General features: G+C 51.5%; 1 protein-coding gene across 1 annotated transcript; it reads right to left on the bottom strand.

Annotated features, from left to right (window-relative positions):
• Nucleotides 1-857: 857 nt before the first annotated feature.
• Nucleotides 858-8,163, bottom strand: Sox7 (SRY-box transcription factor 7). Its single transcript, XM_075949560.1, has 2 exons — nucleotides 7,737-8,163; nucleotides 858-3,839 (listed from the first exon to the last, which is right to left on the bottom strand). Exons 1-2 carry the CDS (start codon nucleotides 7,972-7,974, stop codon nucleotides 2,926-2,928), a joined length of 1,152 nt encoding a protein of 383 aa, XP_075805675.1. The 5' UTR covers nucleotides 7,975-8,163; the 3' UTR covers nucleotides 858-2,925.
• Between the last annotated feature and the right edge of the window lie 2,072 nt (nucleotides 8,164-10,235).

Genomic DNA, 10,235 nt, shown 5'->3' with positions numbered 1-10,235 from the left:
GCACTAAGACCCTAGCCACAAATGCTGCCAACAAATGTGTCTCGTGGGTGTTGAAGCCAACACCCAAGGAGGGTGGAGAGCCCCACGCCATCTCCCACTCTGGACCTTAGTGTTCCTCACTGTGTAATGGGGGTGGGAATGATGAGCCACACCTGAAACTGTGGATGAGAAACAGCTCCGAAACCTCCCGCAGTGCTCTCTACATCTATGAAGTGCTATTAAAATAACGACTGTAGGTTATAATCAACACGGAAGAATGGGGAGAGGCCCAAGTGGGACCTCCCAAGGCCCCAATCCTTGGCCCCTGCAGGCATGGGAAGGTGCATGGCTGCCTTTGACTTGAACAAATCACTTCTCTCCACAGAGAGAGGTCAGTGGGAGACCCTACATGGGGACTGAGCAGTGCTATTTTTTGACTGGGGTGTACCCTGGAGTGCCCCGATTCCCAGACTGTTCATCTGCCTCCCCCACAGCCTGCTGTCCCGTCCAGAGGACCACTGCCTACCACCATACGCTCAGGTGGCGGGCGGGTAAGGTGGAAATCTGCCTGTGCTCAGGCAGCCTGTGGTTTCTCCTAGTCCTCTGCACAGGCATGGGAAAACTGTTCACGTGGGCTGCGGTGTCTTTCCTTTTCCACTGCCAAAGAGAACGGCATCGCCATTCCCAACGTGTGGAACTGGAGTTTATCTTTTTGGCATGATCCATAAAAATTAAAAAACCCTATACACAAAAACTCCCTAAACTAAAACACTTGATGCAGACAACAACTTGAACAATATTGCAGATAGCACTGGACGCAGTATCTATATTTAACATAAAAACTTTTTTTTTCAAAACTATTTCAAGGGATTGAATAGTCAAGGTACAAAAACATTTATTTAAATTAAACATTTTTGACAAATCAATATTCATAACTGTTCCATGCATATGTAGTTTTCTTGAAAAATAGAACAGAGTAGCTTAATGTCTGTGATACTGCTTTACAAGATTATTAATACACACTGAGACTGGGCACCAGTCGATCATATCATCAGCCATTCACTATGTATCACCACATGGTATATACAGTAATAACATAAAGATTAAGTATATCTTATAAGCGATTTTATAATAAGACTTCTGGGAGGGGGGAATCCGTCAACAATACAAAGTATAAGACGGAGATAAACAGCAGAATATAAAACACATTCCATAAAGGTAATAATACACACGTGTTCAAGGACAGACAAGAGTCCATTAGCTCAGTGTTAGGTGTGTTCCTTCAAAGGAGGCTTAGGGGATGGAAATGTCCGGGGTGGGATCAGAGCTGGGGAACATCTTTGGATGTCACAGTGTGTTTGTTTGGGACTGCCAAAGGATGGTGGGGCAGGGGAACTGTTCAGATACATCCATTTGAAGAGCAAGAACTGAGTTTCCCTCATGGCCAGGGGAATCATGCCTGGGATTTCAAATCAGGGGCCCTTCGGATTGGAGGCCAGTTTGGAGTAGAGGGGGAGTAACAGAGAGGAAAAGAAAAACCTCCAGGAAAGTGTGAGGAGCAGCAGACAGGCGGAAGGGAGTCTCCTTTGCATCTATAGATAGGGCCGTGTAGCGGGTTTGCTAGAGAAATCAGCACAGCCTGCTGCTGCTGCTTTGTTAACAGTGTTTTTAGCTTCCTAGCTCTTTGGGTCACTCAGCAGGGAGGTGGTGAGACACTGCTACAGTTGAGAAGACTCTAAATCAGGCTACACACCCGGGGGACGTGCCTGCATAAGGGCATCTCTCTCACACTGTAGTCTCCCGGGGTGTATGTAACAAAAATAAAAAAATGCATCTAAAGCATCTAAAGTATATATTAAAAACGAAACAAAAAAAAAGCAAGCAAACAAACAACAATAACAAAACAAAACTTCAAGTCTGGGTATGGTGGCACTCGCCTTTAATTCCAGCACTCAGGAGGCAGAGGCAAGCTTTGAGTTTGAGGCCAGCCTGGTCTACAAAGTGAATTCCAAGACAGCCAAGGCTACACAGAGAAACCTTGTCTCATGAGAAAAACAAAACAACAACCACTTTGAATCTGATTTTTCTTTCAGTGATACAGCTGAGAATACTCATTAATTTCCTGAACTGGGGTGTATGTTTTCTTTTTTTTAAAAAATTATGTTTAGTATTTGTGAGAATGTATGTGAGCATGCTCAAGAACACATATGTTGGGGCATGCACACAGAGGTCCAAGTACACTTTAGGAGTCGGTTCTCCCCTTCCACCATGTATGTTCTGGGGACAGACTGTTGATCATCACGCTTGGCAGCCGGCACTTTCACCCACGGAGCCATCCCGAGCCTTCTTGTCCACCCCAGGGTAAGTGTTTTTCTCAACTGGAGGAGTTCCTTTGGAATTCTAGGATGACTGGGGATCAGGGAACAGGAAAGCAGAAAACCTGGACCCTTGGGCAGTACACATGAAGTCCCCATGAGTCTGCCCATTCCTGGGCTCACACTCTCCTTGTCCTTGAGAGGACCATAACTCAGGAATCCATAGAGCAGAGGCCAACCCTCCTCACTTTACAGGAGAGAACAGTTAAGGCTAGTCAAGCCAGAATGGGGTTTTGCCAGATAGAGCCTGAACTGAGATGGACCCCAGACCCAGAGTCCTTCTCACTGGGAGCACCACAGATTAGAGGCAGGAACTCCAATGCACTGGACTTCCCACCGTCAGCTACACTGATGGCCCCAGTGGCCAGGAAGTCCCACTGCGTTAGCTCCTCGAGGCTGTGCTTCCGGGGTGAAGCCAACAAAACACATTTGAAGGGACAGAGGGGGCGCTGGATCCTGGCTTTCTGACCTCCTGCCACCATGGGATGGTGACATTACAGTTTCTGCTCTGTTCAGTGCTTCAGACCGAGGAGAGGACGGCAGGGCTGGGCCAGGCTCCATGCCCCTGGCTCTATGACACGCTGTAGCTGTTGTAGTATGTGGCTGTGGCATCAGCCAGAACGGATATGAGACTGGTCTCCGTGGGGCCTGTTGTGGTCCCCTGGGAGAGTGGGCCGTGCCCAGTCAGGGTCCCAGCCCCTGCAGCAGAATCGGGGTGGCCAGGAGTGTTCAAATACTGATCAAACTCATTGCGATCCATGTCCCCCAGAAGTTCCACCTGGCTTAGTTGATCCAGGGTGTCGAAGCCAGGGTGCTCAGGAGGTGGGGAGAGCTGGCCCAGGTGGGCCTGGAGGTTGGGATGAAGAGGGTGGTAGGTGGCAGGGGAGTAGTAGGCTGGAGATGGGGGGCAGCCAGGAACAGAGGACATCATAGAAACCCCTGGGGACTGGCCAAGAGCCAAAGAACCTAGTGGGTGGCTGCAGTGGAGGGGATTAGGAGTGAACTCTGGCGAGTAAGGGGGCCCTGGTAGGTGGGGGAGACGATGGGGGTGGCCATGTTCCTCCTGACATGAGGATGAGAAGAAGGTCTGCTCAGGCTCCAGCGCGTCCAGGGGCGACATCTCTGGGGGTGTGGGTAGCCCATAAGGATATGTGTCCACACTGCCAGGGGCACCAGCTGCACCTTCGTGGTAACAGCTGTGTAGTCCGGGCAAGGCAGTGCCTGGGGAGTACTCACCCCTGTCCTCCTTCTCCCCCAGTGTACCCCTGCCAACGCCGTTTTTCTCAGGCAGTGCATTCTGGTCACGAGAGAGGGAGCTCAGGAGGAAGCCAGGGTCCACACGCTTGCAGAGGCGCTTGCCTTGTTTCTTTCTGCGGGGTCGGTACTTGTAGTTGGGATAATCCTGCATGTGCTGTAGGCGCAAACGCTCTGCCTCATCCACGTAGGGCCTCTTTTGCGACAGCGTCAGCGCCTTCCACGACTTTCCTGATCACACAAACCAGAGAAAGGCATACTCAGACTCCAAACGGTTGGCTCGGCCTTTACACCCGCGTCAGCCTCATTGCCCTTAGCGTCCCATGTGCCAACACCTCTGTCCCCCTACTCTACCCGAAGGAACCTTCTCACAGCCTCCAGGGACACCAGCTGCTTCTAGATCCCACACAGAGAGAAGGGGCGGAACCATCCCGGCCTGTTTGCATTGCACAAAGTTAGCTTTTCTCACAGAGAAAGTGCTTAAAAACCACCAGCTTGCCTGAAACTGCCAGATGGCCCAGCCATTCCAAACTGCGAGAGTCTCACCTCACCCAATCATTAGCAACAGAAAAAAAGAAAAATCTAAGGGTCCTAATACTGGCTGGGGTTCTTCCTTTTTTTAAGGGTCAGACCCTTTCATTTGTGCATTTTAATGGAAGTTCCCTGCTGCTAAGGAAGTGACTCCGTGCTGATTACTTATGACTCTCAGAGCCTTTACTGAGGTAGCCCAGCCTCGGCAACTATATCATCAAGTTGATTTAAGAATCTCAGTAAGGCTCACAAATAACTGTTCCTCACCTCTGAAGATCAAATAGACTCTACTATGTAAAGATATAGGTATGGCTTGAAAGCTAACATTTACACACACACACAGAGACACACACACAGAGGCACACACACACACACACACACACACGCATGATACCACTTTCTCTCATGGAATTAGGACCTTTTGGACATAGCAGAGCACTTGCTTAGCCACAGCTCCTCACAGAAGCAAACTCCTTAACTTTCTTGGGTCCCCATCTTCCTTACTATCGGGTCCCCATCGTCCTTACTGTAGGGTCCCCATCTTCCTTACTATAGGGTCCCCATCTTCCTTACTATAGGGTCCCCATCTTCCTTACTATAGGGTCCCCATCTTCCTTACTATCGGGTCCCCATCTTCCTTACTATCGGGTCCCCATCTTCCTTACTATAGGGTCCCCATCTTCCTTACTATCGGGTCCCCATCTTCCTTACTATAGGGTCCCCATCTTCCTTACTATAGGGTCCCCATCTTCCTTACTATAGGGTCCCCATCTTCCTTACTATTGGGTCCCCATCTTCCTTACTACAGCACATGCTGCTTCCAATTCAAGACTTTCTCTCTTAAGAGCATCCTCTCCGTGTAACCCCGTTGGTGCTAAAATGCTGCTTGTGCTTGATTTTCTATTCATCATTCCCTACCTATCTGCTGCCTTGCAAGCCACATTGGCATCTCTCTTCCGCCTTTCAGTGGGCATTGTGCAGCCCTGCTCCGGGGATTTGCAAGAATCACGTCTAGACTGTTTAAACTGCTCCTTCCCATGGTGGGCATCTACAAATTTCACATGCTTCCCCTTGACTCTAAAGCACCCCGAAGTTCAGATCCTCTAGTCAAGACGACAAGGCATCAGGCTGTGGAAGCCCTGTAAAGAAAGAGCCCATATCTTGCCATCAGTCACAGTCCAGATGTGGCTAAGCACAGGGTCATGCATGTTCTGCCTTTGTCCCCAACAGTCCTGTTGCTGCCCTCGTTCCCCACTGGCTGGCTTCATGGATCAGGAAGGGCACTGAGGGCTCAAAGGCAGGAGTTATTACTATTTGCCAGTTGTTGTAATTAGCTGTCACTTAGAGTACGGCTTGAAGAGTGTTCCCAGCACCAGATGTGGAGATGACGCTGGGTGTCAGCCCTTGGCTAATGCCACAAAGCTCTTGCAAGAAGTCCAGGATGAAGACACACCCCACACTCTATCCATCGTCTGGATATAAAATATGTCTCTCGTTTCCAAATGCACCCAGATGTGATATAGTATTAATAAAACACAATTCCCATTATTAAATCCTAACAGATGTCTAATTTGTGATACAGCTTCTCATTCATAATACACTAGACATACTTCACTTAATGTATTTATGATATACCCAAATATTTCCCTTTCACCTGTTAAACATCCTCTACCTAGGTGGGTCCTAAGGTTAAAGTTGGGAGAGTTTATAGTAGCAAAAGTTGGGAGTCTCTTATCCAGTCCAGGCCTTCCTCCCCTCTCATAGGCCAGAGAGGGGAGAAATCATTTAGGAAGAAAGACCATAGGGGATGGCTGCTGCTACCAATGTTAGCAGGCAGTGTGTCTCTATTTCACCAGCAGTGGATGCCTGCTGTTTTCCCCTCCCCTTAGTCGGGCTGAGCTGCCAAGAGGGGGAAGAGTCTCCTCTGCAAGATGAACTGTACCCTCCTGCAGCCTAGGGCCCTATTCCAGAGAGAATTAGCCCACATCTGTACCTGCCCTCGCCCCCCAAAACAGGCATTTTAAATTCTTCTGCAGGCACCCCACCCTTCTTCTCTCCTCCCACCAGGGCCTGCCACAGAAACCTGGTCAAAAATGGAACCATTCCTTCCTTGGTTAGGATTGATCAACAGGATGATGAGGGGGGAAATTAGGAATTCATAAGAAAAGCGCTGGCATTTCTTTTTTTAAAAAATAAAACATCTCTTAGGGTCTCAAGAAAACAATATAAGCTTTCAGGACAAAGAAAAATAGTGTTTCAGATATTAGTCTATTTCTTGTTACACCAATAAAAAGGCGCCTCCAAGGCAATGTTCACCAATACACACTAGGCACAGCTGGCCACAAGTGGTGCTTAGAACCTCAAAATTCTCACCAACTGCTTTCAGGGGCTCCAGACAGCCAGCAAGCTGGGCCCTCTTTCTAGGCCCAGGCCTTTTGCCAGCAGAAAGTCAGCCGTCTCTGTGTGACTCTGAGAGAGGAAAGAGCCCAGGCTCCTACGGAAAAGGGAAGGGCTTCAACCCAGCAGCGGGTGGGGTCCAGGGGCCTGCATGTCTCTCCTGGCCAGCCTGGTGCCCTCTGTAAACACAAAATGTTTTGAAGGGATTTCATTGGTTAAAATAAATAAAAACCACGTTGAAGGGTAAAGAGGTTTGAAGTAAGGTGAAGCTGAAAAGAGGTTGACTTCAAGATCCATGAGGCGGCCCAGTAGGTAAAAGGGCATTTATTTGCCATCACGCCTGAAGATTTGAATGTTTGATTCCTAAAACCCACATGGTGGAAAGAAGGCACCTACTCCTTACCTGAAAGTGTCTTCTGACACCCCCCCCCCCACACTCACTGTGGCACGCTCACGCGCATATATACACACGAACACAAACACGTATATAACATGCGTGTGACACATATAGACACACACACACACACCGCTCCGGGTACTAGAGAGAAAAGAAACTCCTACAGAAACTCGGATTTCTAAGAACCATTTTAGCATTTCACCCCTGGCCTGTCTGGTCCCAGTCCGGATTATCTGCGGACAGTGCCATACCTGCAAACATGAAGCAGGCATGGGGTCTACAGACCCTCCCTCCCTAGCTGCTCCAAGGATCTTCTCAAGTTATCTATACCGCTACGATAGATAAGTGAATCGAGTCTATTCTGGTGGACGTCTTTTGTTGCTGCCTCCCCCCGCCCCGTTAAATAATTAAAAAGAGGGATTCTTCACGGTAAGGCCTCGATTGACGTATATTCGTTATCATCTTATTCATGCCTCACTGTCTCTGTTTGTCCCAGTCATACAACGTGGGGGAAATGATGGAGTCTCCAGCTTCAGTCTCCCAGCAAATGCCAGTTCCACCTAGGCTAAGCTGAGTCCCTGAACCCGAGTTCCCGTCCTCTATACCCGATGCCTGGTCGCGCCCGCCGCTGGGGTCCGGGTTTCTGCTCCAAGTCCCGGAAAAGGAGCCAGTCCAGAAACCCGCCCTGGTCCTAGTGAGCAACTCGATGGTGTCCTTGCTCCGACGCCCCCCTCCCCCGCCATCTGAGAACGGCGCTGTCATCCGCGCAGTCCCCAAACCACTTTCGCGTCCCGCGCACTTACCCAGCATCTTGCTGAGCTCCGCGTTGTGCAGGTCTGGATTCTGCACCGCCAGGCGTTTCCTCTCGTCCTTGGCCCACACCATGAAGGCATTCATGGGCCGCCGGATCCGGCTCTCCGAAACCTTTTCCCCTGGAGGTCGGGGGACGGCGGGCGGCGACAGTCCATCCGACAGCTCGGTTTCCAGGGCGGGACACTCCAGTCCTTCGGTCCACGGATAGGTTCCCAGTAGCGAGGCCATGGCCGAACGCGGGACACTTGGCTTCGCCTCGTGGGGCCGGCGATGACCTGGCCCTCACTCAGGTCGCGACGTCCAACTTGGCCCGAAGCCTCGGGCCGGGCCCTTATTTATCAGCTTCGGGCCACCGGGTCCTCCAATGACTCTCAGGGGCGGCGCGGCCCCTCCCGGCTGCCCCGCCGCGGCGTCCCCTCTGCGACCTGCCGGCAGGGAGAGGGAGGGGCCGGGCCTGTCCCGGTGCCCGCCCCTATCCTCCTCTCCGCCTCCCGAGCCCGTCCCGGATCAGCGGATCAGCGCTCGGGTGCAGGTGCTGCAGAGCCACGGGGGAGCGTGCGCATGGCCCTCAGTCTCCCCCACGTGGCGCGGGAGTCAAGTCCAGCCCCCTGTTCCGATGGTCTAGCTGCCCTCCGCCCAGGGACCAGACTCCACCAAACTCCCACAAGGGAAAACTGAACTGTAACAGCTGTCGCAGGGATACACGGACCATCAATGTCCCTAGATCGGCCAATAAGCTATTGTGGACGGGACATACCTATGACTTTGGTCATCTCGTCCCAGCCAACGTGGGTGGCTACCAGAGATTGTCTTAGGCCGATGTGGGATCTACCCGGACGTCGGGTTCTGCTCAGTGCCCTTTCCAAACTGACACTCTGGGTCTCTGGAGGAGGTCAGTCTTGGTTTCTACCATCCGATTTTCCTCTTCCTTTCTTTGCCTCATCCCACTCTGCCTGGCCACCGCTTCCCCGCAGTCCCAGTCTGCAGCTCCCTTGCTAGTAACTCTGTCGCAGAATTCTTTTCTGGAGTTCTCCTCTACTCAAGAGAGAAGTCGCTTTTACGATCCTAGGTCCCCAAACGACTTCCTTGCAATCCACTGACCTCCTTCGTTTCCCGCATCCTGATACTTCAGGCTAAAAGGGCTGTGGCCTGGGAACTAGAGACCGTCTCCCCCTGATGCTACTGCAAGTGCTTCTGCTGTTACACCAGCGACCGCACACAGTAGGCACTCAAGAACTGCCAAATAAATGAATAAATGAGCCAATATGGTTTAGACACACCCCACTGTAGAAACCACAGCAGGCGGGACTAGATCCCGGAGTTAGATCCACAAATATTTCTGGTATGCCACCCCATGTGGAGGCTCCGCAGAGGCGACCTTCGAAAGAGGGAAGATCCCAACGGAAGACCTGAAGACCGTGGGGTTGGGTGCTAGAGCCTGCCTTGAATTTCTGAAGGCGTGACAGCAAGTTCGATATCTCCCAAGACCTTTTCTAATCCTAAAACCAGCCGATAAGGCTGACCTCATAGGCGGTGATGAGGTAAATGCAGTGAGCTCCGGCTGTGGAATCTTTGATGGAGATACCGCTCTAGACCTAAATTCCAGCGCGCGGTGACTGAATTCACCGATGGCCTCGCTTGCAACGTGCAAGCCGGCCAGGGCTGAGACTCTGCAAGTGTCCAGAGAACTGCAACTTCTCCGAGTTTAAGACCCAATTTTACCTTTCAGGGCCCCAGATAAAATTCATCAGGGCATGTGCTTTCGGCATAAAACAGACCGGCATTTCCCATCTCTCCCGCGCCAGGGCCAGGATCCCGCAGCAGTACTCTAAGGCTGGTGTCCCTTAAAACCGGGGATCGCCTTCGCACTTTCCAGACCCCCGCTACTGTGCAAAGCCAGGACTGCCAGCCAAGGGTGGTTCAGAGGGGCGCTGGCCTGGAAGTGGGCGTCCTGAGGTGCAGGCAGTTGGGCCACCGGGCACCTGCACCAAACTTGAAGGAGGTTTACGGAGAGTGTATCCGCCATGGAGGTGGAAGTTCCTATAAGGGGGGGGGGGGGGGCGTGGACACTAGGCCATTTGCAGTGTTGGGCTTCACTACCAGAAATGCTTCCAGAAGAATCTTTATGTCAAAGTGATTCTGCTTGAGAGGGAAGGTTCTTCCTCCTCTAGGAAAGGGGACCGAGCCTGCTGTTTCTGACCATATCTCAGCTCTAGGGCCGGAGTGTTCTTTTGCAGCTCCAGAGAGGCCAGTGCCGTGTGCTCTTCACCGCATTGGGAACCCTTGTGTGAGCGCACCCAGGAGCGCACCCAGGAGCCGCAAGAGGTGCCAAGGTTGTGAAGATGCTGGGCTCGCAAGAGTGCAGAATCGCTAGGGAGGGTTACAAACCTGGGGCCAAAAGTGGGTCTGGGCTCAGAGAACACAGGTAGGGATCGTAGCTTCCAAGAGTTGGGTTTCATACATTTCATCTGGTGGTAGTTGTGACTCTG

Source organism: Microtus pennsylvanicus, chromosome 15 (assembly GCF_037038515.1).
Source record: "Microtus pennsylvanicus isolate mMicPen1 chromosome 15, mMicPen1.hap1, whole genome shotgun sequence".
Taxonomy (NCBI): domain Eukaryota; kingdom Metazoa; phylum Chordata; class Mammalia; order Rodentia; family Cricetidae; genus Microtus; species Microtus pennsylvanicus.
The sequence above is the reverse complement of the archived record's forward strand: the minus strand, read 5'-3'. Positions and strand labels throughout refer to the sequence as shown.